The 13995-nt window shown below is 38.3% G+C and overlaps 1 protein-coding gene across 8 annotated transcripts in view; it reads left to right on the plus strand.

Annotated features, from left to right (window-relative positions):
- Positions 1-13995, plus strand: part of ULK4 (unc-51 like kinase 4) — a 633437-nt gene that overhangs the window by 206431 nt on the left and 413011 nt on the right. For all 8 annotated transcript variants that reach the window (XM_079114122.1, XM_079114115.1, XM_079114118.1 and 5 more), the window contains 2 exons: positions 7899-7950; positions 8049-8193. In XM_079114122.1, coding sequence (XP_078970248.1) covers positions 7899-7950; positions 8049-8193 — 197 coding nt within the window. The remainder of the gene's footprint in view (positions 1-7898; positions 7951-8048; positions 8194-13995) is intronic.

Here is a 13995-nt window from a genome sequence, read left to right on the forward strand (position 1 = left end):
GTGGACACTGAAGGAAGAAAAATAAATAACTACTGTTTAAAAGTATGTTTGGAACAGTGTCCCCCCATCTGTAGGAGAAGATGCAGGCTTGGATCCTGTGGGGCAACGGATGTGCCTTCCCAGGCCCGTGGTCTGGTGAAAGGCAGAGAAAAGCTGCTACTGTGAAATACCTGCCTGGCCTTTCTATGACCATCAGGCCTAGATGGATCTGAACTGGGCTTCCATTTCTTTTGTAGGTAGGATTAGGGAGTGGCCTGGAAGCCTGGATGAAGAAGACAGGTAGAAAGTACCTGGAATTTGCCTTCTTAGGAAATGAACAACTATTTGTTGGTGGGGGAAGTAGGAGAGGAGGCAAGAACAAAGAAGGTCCTAGAAGCCAACAAGTCAGGCAATGGGGCACAGACTCAGAGCTGGTGGAGAAACGTCAGTGGAAAAAGGTAAAACAATTTTTTTTTTTTTTTGCAGGTAATTCAAGATGATTAAAAATAAGGATAGTTAACATTCAACTTTAAATTGCTGGTGTTATAATATCTCCATCACTCCAAGATCTCAGTAAATTCTGGTGTACACAGCAGGACTTTGTGAAACTTTGATATTAATCCTTTAAAAGAGATTGAATTTTAAATTCTACAAGGACCACCCAAATGGAAACACTGTTTAGAACTTGCCATATAGCAAGGGAGTCAGTCATTTCTTGGATTTGACAGATAAGTTAAACGCAAGTAGAGAAGTGGGTGAGCTTTACAGAGAAAAAAGGGAATACTTCATGTTTGTCTCTGTTTTAGCCAGCTTTTTCACTGCTGTGACTAAAAGGATCTGACCAGCAGGATTATCAAGGAGGAAAGGTTTATTTGAGGGCTCCCAGTTTCAGAGCTCTTAGTCCATAGAGGGCTGGCTCCATTTCTTGGGACTCCAGGTGAGGCAGAACATCATGGCAAAGGGAAGCAGCTCGCATAACCAGGAAGCAGAGGGAGAAAGAGAGTCTCCACTGTCCAGATATAAACTATATACCCCATAGCCACGCCCCAATTCAAATCTCCTCCAGTCACACCCTCCCATTTCAATTAATCCCATCAGGGATTAATTCACTGTTTGGGTTCAGACTCTTACAACCCAATCGTTTCTCCTCTGAACCTTCCTGCATTGTCTCACATGTGAGCTTTTAGGGACACTTCACATCCAAACCATAACAATTCCCATTGGGGACCATTGGCATGGAGAGTCTAGAGGTGGTCTAAGTAGAAGTGGGCCATCTTATATGATGGGTTAGGTGAGTGCATTTGGCTTTCTCTGGTGGACCCTAAGTTGGAAGAGAAGTGGGCACAAGGCATAGTGAAACAGACCAATGGCTGCAGAGCTTGTGGTTTGACTTTCCCCTGGTTCCCCAGAGGTCTTGGGCCAGAGTTCTATTGCTGTCCGTGATAGTGGCTCACTATATGTTCAGCCTCTCAGAAGTAAAGAGCAGGAGAAGGTAAAGAACAAATAAAATTAAGAGTGAGGTTGAAACTGAGAATTGTCAGTGAACCATGAGAAAATAAAATAAGCCTCTGCAAGTTCCCAGAAAATATGGGGAGGAGACTAGATTGCTTGCAGCAGTCAGGGATGAAAGTTTTATTTAAACCTCAAAGTTCAGAGTGACTTCAGCTGATAACAGGACACAAAAAGCAAATTGGCTTTTGTTTTAAACAAACTGGCATCCTATAGAACAAACACTTTTATAGATTTCAAAACTTTTTCTGTCTCATTCATGCTAACAGGTAAATGTATATGAATAGAGTTATAGCAGTGATCTAAAAAGTGTCCTCAAGAAAAATATTTAAAGATTTGGTTTGCTTATATATTCATCATTTATATTTTCTGTTAAAACTGTAGCTATTAAGTTTCAATAGCAGAGGTGATAGAATTACCTCCCTCCTCTCAGCTCATCTGAATAATGTACGTGTAAGGGGTGATGTTGGCATAAATGTTAAGATATATTATACACATTTTCCCACTATATTTTCTTGAGTGTTGAGAAAATAACCCTTGAGATTTGTATGGACATATGTTGAAATATTTTCTTTTATTTCCTTTGTTGAATTTTCTTGTCGAATTTATTTATTTTGCCTGAAACTACTCCAGGAGCCAAATATTTGTCTATATCACGAATCCCTGAAGTAACTAACATTTAAATTTTTATTTTCATGTCTTTTTTGCTAGAATCTTTTTAAGTGCACATTTTGCCAAAAGACATGTGATCTCCTTTTTCTCATTAGAGTCTTAAAAACCATGATCTTTTCTTGTAAAGCATTTATCATTTTGATCTATGTATGGAATGGAATATGAAAAAATGATTTTCAGTTTTTATGTTCTTCACCTGGCTCAGCTTGCTAAATATGCATTTTCATGTAATTGTACTTTTATTTTTCAATTTATTTCTTACTGGGTAGCCTTTTTTTGATAAAGTAATCAATCAACTGTCACTATTCAGCAAATATGAGCCAAAGATAGTCAATCTTCTAAACATTTTATGTTCATTTATATATTTAAAAAGCATTTAATTTCCACATTACCATATTCCACGTGTTACTCCTAAAGGATTAGTCTCACTTGTAAGGATTAAATTTATATCACCTGGGGTTGGTACCATTTTAATTGTCTTGAGTTATTCAAAGAAAAACTTAAGTTGAAAAGTCAAACGATATTGTACTTAGATATCTTCTTTTAAAACGTAGAGAATGTTGACACAAAAGTTTACCTCTGGTGTGTATTGAAGGTTATGTGGATTCACTCTTGAGACCAGGTCCAATATGGGTATCTGAAAGCGTCCTGTGGCACAGGAAGTGGAACTGCGGAGTCAGAGGATGTGTGCATCTTCAGCTTTGTTGCTGCTGTGAAACGGGGTTTCCAACTTGTTATACTGATTTTTCATAGTACATGAGTGCCTGTTTCCACACCATCTTACAGGCACTTCTGTTTTATCTTGTTTTTTTTAAGTTGGCTATTTATATGGCATTTCAGTGGTCTATTTTCTATTTCTCTGATTATTGGTGGGGCAGAGTAGTTCTCATGTTTATTGCTTGTGTGGATCTTCCCTTTTGGGAATGTTCTGTTCTTATCTTTTGTCCAGTTTTTTGACTTTTTCTCATTGGTTAAAAAAAAAAAAATATTTAGAGACAGGGTTTTGCCAAGTAACCCAGGCTGGCCTTGATCCTACTGCCTCAGCCTTCCGAGTTGCTAGAATTATAGGCTTGCAACACTGCACCAGGCTCATTGATTTGTTCTAATGTATTCTGCATATAAATCCCTTGTGAGTTACAGGGATTGGGAAGCTTCCTCCGTCCCAATGGCTTTTCTGCTAATTTTATTTATGGAAATGCATGTGATACAAATGGATTTTAAAAAAATTTGAATATAGTCAAAATTATTAGTACTGTTAGCCATTCATATCTGCAAATTCTGCCTCTATGGATTCAACCAAACGCAGATTGACTATATTAGAGAAAAACGGCATCTCTATTGAACATGTATAGACTCTATTCTTGTCATTATTCATTAAACAGTACACTGTTAACAGTTTAGAATTTACATTGTATTAGTTATTATGAACCTAGAGATGATTGAAAAGTACATGGGAGGATGCACAGAGATTTTATACACAAATACTGTATCATTTTATGTAAGGGATTTGGGTATCTGCATGGGATTCTGGAACCAATCTACTTTGGATGCCAAGGAATGATAGTACTGTGGTTTAAATATGGTTTGAGTGTGAAACCAAATGTTAATGTGCTAGAAAGTTGATTCTCAGAGTTTCCAGAGTGATGATGTTGAGAGGTGTAGATTGTTGTTAGGTCACAAGGGGTGCTGCCTTTGGAAGAGACTAATGTAGTTCTTTCAGGACCCCTGTTAATTTCCAAGAGAGTGAGTTGTTATAAAAAGAGAAAGCCTGGCCCTTGAATCATTCTGACTTCTTGTTTGTGTTCCTGCCATTGTAATGCCATCTGCCATGAGGCACTCACCATACAGTGAGCAGACTGGGTCAAAACTTAGTTAAACAAACCTTTTGTCTTTGTACATGACTCAACCTCAAGGATTTTGTTATAGTAATGAAAAACTAAGATGATTATCACTTTTTAGTTTGTCCTTTTTAGGTGTCAACTAAAAAATTGCTTTCCTTCTCTAATATCACAAATTTATTCCTATTTTCCTATAAAAGTTTTCTTTTTGCCATTAGATCTTTAAGCTCCCTGTAATTAAAAAAAAAAAATCCTCTGATTTTTAAAAATAAAGTAGATGGTTAGTTGTACTTATGCCCTTCAAGGAATAGTCTTCCCCCCATTATTGGTAGTACTGTCTCAGCCACTTATGAAATTGTTATATGTTAAGATTTAGATATGAAGCATCCCTCAAAAGTTCCTGTGTGAGACAATGCACGAAGGTTTAGAGTTAAATGACAGGGTTATGAGATTTTTAACCTAATCAGTGATTAACTGGCTGGTGACTGTAGGCAAGTAGGGTGTGGCTGGAGGAGATGGTTCCTTGGGGACTTGCCTTTGGGGTTTATATTTTGTGCTTGTTGAGCAGAGTTCTCTCTGCTTCCTGATCATCATGTCCTCAGCCTCTTTCTTTCTACCACACACTTTTGCCATGATGTTCTGCCTCACCTCAAGCCCGGAGGAATGAAGCTAGCCTTTTGTGGACTGAGATCTTTGAAACTATGAGTCCCCAAATAAGCTTGTCCTCCTCTAATTATTCTTGACAGGTTTTTCAGTCATGGCAGCAAAAAACTAAAACACCATGCACACCTGTTTCTAGACTTGCTTTTCTAAATTCCAGTGATTGCTTTGACTAGACTTGTGCTTTTACCACTTTATTTCCACTTAAACTCAGAATTTGATAGGATTAACCATGCTTGCCCCATGCCTTCTTGAAAATGTTCTGTTATTTTTGACCTTTTACTTTCCATATATATTATAGAACCAATATGAGGAGTTCCTAAAATCCTTGCTGGGATTCTGTTGCATTGGGGTTACAGAGTAATTTGCAGGGAATCGACCTTCATTAATTTACTTTACCTACTGTTCTTCTCTTCTTTATGTAGATCTGAGTTTCTTCCCTATTTCCTTTCTCTGTGAAGAACATCCTTTTACATTTTTTATAAAGCAGGTCTATTGATAAAAACATTTTTTGCCCTTTGTGTGATAATTACCCTTGGTATGAGATTCTAGGTTGATTTTTTTTTCTTTCAACGCTGAATATGTCATTCCGATATCATGTGTTAGACAAAATGAACTGAGGAAAATGGGCCTTTTGTGTGCAATTTTATGGTTATCAAAGGCTAAAAGCTAGTCTGTGTTTACCGTCTGTGACAGCTATAGGTCACATTTCCTGTAGTGTCGTTGATTTTGTTTTCTGTCTTGTCTTTGGGTTTTTCTAAGAACATCTTCTTTAAATGAAGTCTTCGTATTGGAGTTTTCTCAGTTGTAATGCTGTTTTTATACAGGAGCCTGGTGAGATATCGGGTTAAGGGAAGTGCTCTTTAATTATTGGACTGGGTGTCACTCTTTTGGTGAGCCTGGGTTTCTAGGTTGTGGCTTTCACAAGGGTTTCTCTGCTTTTTCTACCCCAAAGAAAAGCAACAAGGCTCCCCCAGGTCAGTTAAGTTCTGGCGAAACCCAGAAGGCTTGGCTCCTTGAGTCCTGGTTTTTGTTAAGGAGAGAAGAGTGTTCTGGGCACATTTCACACTCCCCTGCCAGAAGCTTCAGGGGATTCTTATTTGGTCTTTACCCTGAGAACTTGGTGGGGCTTCAGAGATCATACTCCCCAAAGTGTGAGGACTTCCCTAAGACTGTTTTTTGTTTTTTTCAAATCTCTGAAGTAGCCTCCAGTAATGCAGTCTCCAAAAATCAGTCAGTTGCCCTTTAATTTTCTGTTGTGTCTCTAATGTGTTTTCTGCCCCTGCGAGCTTTGGTTCTCCCTATCGCCTGCCCCTCCCATTTTAGGGATGATAGTTTCCCCTGTGACTTCACTTCTCTGATATAGCTAAGAAAAGTTGTCGATTTTCAGTTTGGTTAGTTTTTTTTTTTTTTTTTTTTTTCCCCTCATTGTAAGAAGAGTCATGGTGATTTCTAAGCTCTTTACCTGTTATACTGAAACCCAGAAATCCTTCAGTGTGTATATGTAGTATCTGTCAATGTTTATTTCTGTGTGTGTATTGTGTCTTTCTGTGAAGGTTGTGTCATAGGTTCCTGTTTTTGTTAGCTTTTTCACTGCTATGACCAACAAAGCCGACAAGAATAATTTTAGAGAAGGGAACATTCATTTGGGGCTCATGGTTTCTGAGGTCTCAGGCTACAGATGGTTGACTCCATTGCTTTGGGTTTAAGATGAGGCAAAACATCATGGCAGAAAGGTGTGTAGGAAGAAAGCAGTTCAGGACATGACAATCAGGAAGCAGAGAGAGCACTATTCTCCAGAAACAAAATATACCCCAAAGGTACACCCCCAGGGACCTACTTCCTTCACCCACAACCTGCCTGCCTACAGTTACCACCCACTTAATCCCTGTCCGTGGGTTAATACACTTCTTCGTTTAAGGTTTTCATTATCCAATCATTTCACCTTAGTATTGTCTCACACATGAGCTTTTGGGGGACATCTCGTATCTAAACTGAAATAGTACCTTAGAATTCTTTTGTTATAAATGGTATTTTTCCCCAGTTATTTTGGTTGCTGTAGGTAAACAGGAAACTGTTAATTTTTATATATTCATTTTTTTTGTCTGACAGCTTGCTTTTTTGATCATAATTGTTCTTCAAATCTTGAGATGGACACTTCTATAAATTATTTTAGTCCCACTCCTCTCTCAATGTATACTCTTAAGCCTTCAACATAGGTGTTGATCATTTTGATGGGTATCAATAGTAGGATGTATTTCTTTCCTTTGCAGGTTTTTGCTTTTTGACCTAACTGGAAGTTTGGAATTCCCCAAATATCCTGGTGGAACATGACACCTGCACTTTTGTGTGATGCGACATTACTTAGTGGTAGAGGGTGAATAAAACTTCTCTGGTTCTTAGGGTCCCTATAAATATCCAGATATGATATTACATATAAACATAGGTGAAGTGGAGATAGAACAGTACTTAAGGGCCTGCAAGCATGTATGGCGAGTCATCACCTGTGCAGGGCATAGAACCATTAGTCCAGAGCAGGATAGTGTATGACCATGTACAGCTTAGCTCCTCCTGCCTGTCAGTGTGGATAGAACAAGTGCATAAGCAAAAGCAGTTCATCACATGAAAAAGCAGTTTTCAAAATTAGATGGCAGTAGTGATTTGTCATTTCTTCATTGATATTTTGGATGAAAAATTCTTTTTAAACTTTCATGTTAAGTTTCAAACCATATTTGAGTGTCCTCCATCTGCTGTAAATGGGAAATCATAGGGTGGTTTGTACAGTGTATTTATATATCTTGAGTGTATTCCCCAAAATTAACAAGATAAACTTGTCGTAGTTCTCTTATGTATTTGATAAAACATGGGATTAGTGTTTCTCTTTTTCACCAACATTTTGATCATTGTTTAGCTAAAACTTAAGTAATGATCAGCAGCTTATGCATATAATTTGATGGTTTAATACTAACTTTTGCCAGCCAGATTTTGCATTATACACTAAAAGTTCCTTTCATAAGCACTGATGGTTTTGAGAAATTACTGTTTAGATTCTCATAGTGTCATTTTGACCTGAGGACTTTTTCAAAGTTAATTGAGGTTGGTGGTTTACAAAATGTCATGATGGGTTTAAATCTAGGGTAAGTTTAGCTGTTATTTTACCCTCCTTAAAACAGTGCTTTATATCGGTTTTGCGTGAATAGAAAGTTCTCAACCAAGTCTTTCCCATTCTTTTTTTTTTAGATTGTTGATTATATCCTGCCACCCTTGATCTCCTTGGTTCAAAGTCAAAATGGTAAGTGAGACCACATTAGTAAGAATTCTCTCAGTTGCATATTCTGTTTTAATTTTTTCTCAGAAGTCACATTCTTGACACTTTTTTTTCCTTTCGAGTGGAGTGGAGACTCTTCAGCTTACGGTTGCTGTCAGAAACCACATCTCTACTCGTGAACCAGGAGGATGGGGATGGCGAGGAGGAAGTGAACATTGATTCTGAGGGCAATCTTCTGGCTCTCGTGAGAGATGTCTTACTTCCCCAGTAAGTGTTTTGCTGTGCACTCATGTAGAGAAGTGTAAGCTATCCCGAAAGCATCTGTCAAACTAGGTCCTGCAATGTGGTCGGGGTCTTAAAGTCCTTGTATGTTTGTACACTCAGTGTCAAAGAAGTCTAGAGACAGGCAGTAACTGTTAAGCTGTCGAGGACCCAGAAGAACCTCAGTCGATTTTCAAAAACATGCCTTTAGAGTTTCATGAGTTTTTTGCCAGACACACGACTCTGAAGTTTTGCAAATTTGAAGGAGGTCCTGGCTTGGGGTGAGGTTTGTGTTTCAAGGTCAGTGTTGCAAGACTAATAGAACATGCATGACATTGAGACTTCTGGCTCTCCTCAGAAACAATAGAGATGGAAGGAAGGCTACCCTTCCCCCAGACTCTTTAGTTACAAGTAGGATGTTCTGGGGAGTGTGAGAAGAGTTGGTGGGACAGGTGGTGAGTTAACAGGGATTATTTTTTCCTTTTACTCTGTTGTTCACATAACACGCAACAGATGGTTACTGAGAGTTCCACAGCAAATATGGAACACTACAATGATGTAGCTCAGAAAACAATCCTACCAAACTGAGTATTTACTGATAAAGTAAGTCATATATCACTATTAAATATGATTTTTTTTTTGCAAAATTAAATACTAGATTATGTATTTTGCATTAATATGAGTGCCTGTTCATGGTTTCCTTTAAGACCTAGTTTACAGTCTTAGTCAGTTTTACAGGTTTTCTAGAATGGCAGCCTTTCCTAATGCTTCCCTCTACTTGTTCTGCTTCTCAAGATCTGTTCTCTGGGGCTGGGGAGATAGCTCAGTCGGTAGAGTGCTTGCCTTGTAAGGCCCTGGGTTCCATCCCCAGCACCCCCCCCCCAAAAAAAAAGATCTGTTCTCATTTAAGAAAAGTAATTATCACACTATAGATACCAGATGTAATTGCATTCTGATTTTGACCATTGTTGAGAATTTGAACTGTCTTATATAAAATTAAGTCCACATTAGAGTTATTAACTCTAATTCAGTGCTCCTGTGTTACTCATTTAAGCCTAAATATATAATGCATATTTCTGTTATTGTGTGTGTATCTTTACCTTTTCCAGAGATGAGGAATTAAAGAGCAAAATACAAACGTAAACCATACGGCAATTCAAGGACACAAATAATGTAGAGAAATTCAAGTTTTTAGTAAACAATTTTACATGCACTTCAAGTAATAGCATAGAATTTATCAAGATGTGGTGTGGGATGTCTTCAAACTTGCAGACTGATTCTGAGGTGAAGCACAGGTCTGGACAAGGATAAACAAGGATATTACCTACCCCAGAAGATAATTGCAAAGATTAAATAGGATCCTTCTTGTGGAACAGTATGGTGTGTGGGCCATAGTTCACTCTTGACAAATGTTTAACACCACTATTGTTTTTATTGGCTTATTATTTTAATCTCTTCTATCAATCTTTAAAATAAAGATTGTAATAGAATACTAATAGTACATACTTTGTAGACACAGAATGATCATTAAAAAAGATAATGCTTATTCTGCCTCCTTGGCATATATAGTAAGAGCTCAATAATGTTTTGTAAATTTTTTTCATTGAAATATAAGCAGTGCATTCATTTAGCTTTCTTAACTCTGGAAAACTAGAACCTTGGCAAGGAATTCAGTTTTTGGAGATGACTCTTGATAAATATGTTTAGAAATGTTAATATTGGAAAATTCATATTCTCCACTGGGTATGTAAATATAATGGCTTAAAAATTATGAAGTTTCTCATGTTCATAGGAGCTAATAGCATCCACTTCAATTTGGTAGGTAGAAACAGTGATGTTGACACTTTTAATGTTGTAACAGTTTTAATCCTCTTTTAACCTTAAACAATATTTCGGATAAAGCCACAGTGACAGTCTTTTCATTCAGAGCATAGTAGGATCCCTAGTTGTTACATCAAAGTATTGTGTTAATCAAGATTATTTTATTTGCAAACAATAATAATCAGTTTGAATTAACTTAGGAAATCTATTTGCTCACGTAACCAAGAAGTCAAAGGCTTGTGCTGTCACCAAACATAGCTGAATTCAGGGGTTTGTTTTATTTCTATAAATACTCCACTTGGGTCTCTCTGTCCCCATCTCTCTACTCTGCTAACATGTAGGTGACTTTGTTCTTAGATAGGGTTTGTGCTCTTGGGGGTTAAATGACTCCTCTGACATAGGGGTTCCTAGAGAAAGGTTGAGTTTATTTTCTAGTAGCCCCTGACAAATTCTCAGGAAGGATGGTATGATGCCTGTTTCATGTGTTTATCAGAACTGATGGATAATATGAATGAAAGATGAATGGAAGAATAAACAGCATATTAAGGTCCTCCTGAGAAACAGAACCATTAGTATTAGGATATGTTTACATGTACATATGTAACAGACATGTGTAAGAACTGACTCACATGGTGATGCAGGCTGAGAAGTTCCAAGGTCTGTGGTCAGCAAGCTGGATACCCATAAGAGCTGATGGTGTGGCTTCTGTCCCAAAGCTGACAGGCTCCATACTGAGGAAGAGCCATTGTTTCAGTTCTAGTTGGCAGGTAGAGAATGACCTCTGTCCCAGCTCCAGGCAGGGGGGCTCCCTCTTAGCTTTTGGTTTGTATTTGGGTCTTCAGTTGATTAAGGCCCACCCACATTAGGGAGAGCAATCTGCTTTCCTCAGTGTACTGATTCAGATCTTAACCTCACCGAGAAACCTCTTCACAGACACATGCACAGAGTAACATGTGACCAAATGTCTGGACCCCTCATGTCTGGACCCAGTGAAGTTCACACAGAATTAATGATCATGGTGTCTGTCATCAATACCATGAATGAATTCCTTACTATATAAATTAATGAATGAATTTGAAAGATTACCTCTTCCCGGTGTATATGCTTTCCTTTCTAAAGGAAGGTACGTTAGTTATTTCTATTGTGTCTACTATGTGTGTATTATAATACCATTTTTAGAGAGGGTAGTTCAGTCAGACTTTGAAACTTGGGTATGGATGGAGAGAGGAGGCCAGGGCACTCCAGGCAAGAATGGAATACACAAAGGTGAAGAAGAGCCAGAGTGCTGGAAAGTTTGTGAGAACTATGTGAAAAAAGCTGAGGAGAGAATATTTTCTCTCCTCATCAGCCCATTTGCTTATCCAAATACTATGTACACCCTTTTTTGTGGACATGTTTCTATTTGGGGGGAATATGAATGACTGAGATAGACATAGCCTCTCCTTTATGGACTTACTCTTTGACAAAGCCACAATTTTCAGAAATTTTAACTGAAGAGGTTTTTAAGTCATGTAAGTAAAACTGTTGATCAAAGTATTAACTAAACATTGAGATCACCTTCTTAAACTGTGGGTCTACATGGTGGTTAACAAATCCAGAGGAAACGTTTTCTTTTTAAAAATTTGCTTTTGAGTCAGATCGCCCATTTCACGCTCTAAAGCACAGGTTTCTCAGTGTTCTGTGATTTTAGCACACTTTTCCCATGGCCTGTTAACGTCTCCCAGAACTCTAGTGATCCTTCCTTTCTAGCTTTGGCTACTGCTTTATGAAGGACACTGTCATTAAGTTCAGGAACAAGAGAAGGATGCTCACCATCAAAACTCTTACATAAATTTGGATTGTAAAGATGAACTAATATAATAATATAAGAAATTGAATGCTAAACATTGTTTTCTGTTGATGCATAGCAAATTACCACAAACTAATTGCTTAAATCATACTCATTTATTACTTCATGCCTCTGTACATCCCAAGTCCTACAAGGCAGCTGGTTTCTCTGCTCAGGTGCAGTTATGGAGTCTGATGACTGGGCCCCTGTTTGGAGACTTTGGGGAGGATTCTGCTTTCCACCTATTCAGTTTATTTGCAGAACTCGGTTACTTGTGATTTTAGTTTCCTAGGGCTCCTGCAACAAATTAATACAAACTGACTGGTTTAAAACAACAGAAATATATTCTTTAGCATTGCAAGAGGCCAGAAATTGAAATAAAGATGTTGGCAGGGTTGGTTCCTTAAGGGAACTCTGAGGGAAAATTCGGGCCATGCTTCTCTCCTAGCTTCTGATGACTTCAGGGGATTTTAAAAAATTGTTATTGTAATTATTCAGTCCTATTAATTGTTGAAGTTAGTGAGTTTCACTTTGACACTTCCATACGTGCACATATTGTGCTTCGGTCATGTCCCCTTACCCTGCCACTCTCCTCTGGAGCCTTGGTCTGTGGCAGATTCCTCCAGTTGGTGCCTCTGTCTTCACTTGCCCTTCTCCCATGTGTCTCTCTTCCAGAGTTCCCTCTACCTTTCTTTTACGAGGACATCTATATTGACTCTAGAGTTCCTTTAAATCCAGGTGACCTCAAGATCCTTAACTGCATTTACGAAGATTCTTTTTCCATGTAAGGCTACATGTTAGAATTGGACATACGTTTTGTGGAGTGACAGTTCAATCCTGTACATAGTTGTAGGACCGAGGTACCCATATCTGTGCTGCCTTATGTCCCCTGAGACATGCACATCTCTTCTCAAGTGCCTCCCCCATCTTTAAGCCAGCAACGGTTTTTGAATCTTCCTCATTCTTGAAATCTCTCTGCTTTCCTTTTCTGCCACCAGATAGAGAAAACTCTGTGCTTATTAAAGTTGCTGATATTGGTCACTGGAAACGTGTATCTCGTGGCTCATATATTTGGATTCATATGTTGACCCTGCCATTACTTGGGGTGTATGCCCTTGCTTTCTTCTCCCCTCTCTCAGTTTTTCCTCCTTTCTTCAAGATAACTGGAATGCCTGAAACATAACTGAGTTTATCTGCATGATTAAGGAGGTTTTCTTTTTTCCTCATGCCACATACACTCAGAAAATTATAATGATTTTAATTCAGCTGAAGGACAAGATTTAATTTTAAAGGTTCCTACAGAAGAGGCGAAGCAGTATTTAATGGAACTTAAGGCCAAATTGACCCTACCAATTAACATCAGCACTTCTCAGAAGTTTATCAAAGTCATTATCAGTGAAATCTTAGTACTGAAAGTATTCTAAAACTGGCTACTTGAGCTTTTTTTCTGAGATGCATTACATAAGGTGAGGACATATCTCTTTAGTGTTTAACTGGGACTACATCCTTCAGAAATATATCTTGGCTCTTTAGGGGGGAGGAAATTTTAAAATTCATACAAATGTAAGCACCCATGGACACCCCCCCACACACACATACACACAGTAATGTAAGCTCACTGAGGGGCACAGTTTCAACCTTATTCACCAGATACTGACTTAATGATTTTTTGACTTTATGATAAATTAAAGTAGTGTGCATTCAGTAGAAGTTGTACTTGAAATTTTGAATTTTCTTCTTTTCCCAGGCCACTGGTAGGCAATATGATGTCTTGAGATGCTAGGCAGCTGGGGGTGGGGGGATGAGGCTTGGCAGCAGCTGAAATCTGAATCTCTCATCTATGCGATTCCTAGGGGAAAACAACCATAACTCTGGTGTACTTGGCTAAACTAGTGTGTTTGGACGGGTAGGTGTAGTTAATGCATTTTCAGCTTCCTGTTTTTACCTTACTACAGGTTTATTGGTTTATTGAGACTTAATCCCACATAACTGGAGCATCTGTTTTCTAATTAGTACTACATTGTGAATTATGCATGTGCAGATTATAGTGCTTCCTTTCTTCCTCTCTCCTTTCTTTCTTAGTTCATTCAGCAAATACATGTCGAGTGACTTCTGTGCACCATGCTCTGGGGACATAATGGTGAGTAAGACTGAGACTG

This window comes from Sciurus vulgaris (assembly GCF_902686455.1).
Source record: "Sciurus vulgaris genome assembly, chromosome: 16".
In the NCBI taxonomy this organism is placed as follows: Eukaryota; Metazoa; Chordata; class Mammalia; order Rodentia; family Sciuridae; genus Sciurus; species Sciurus vulgaris.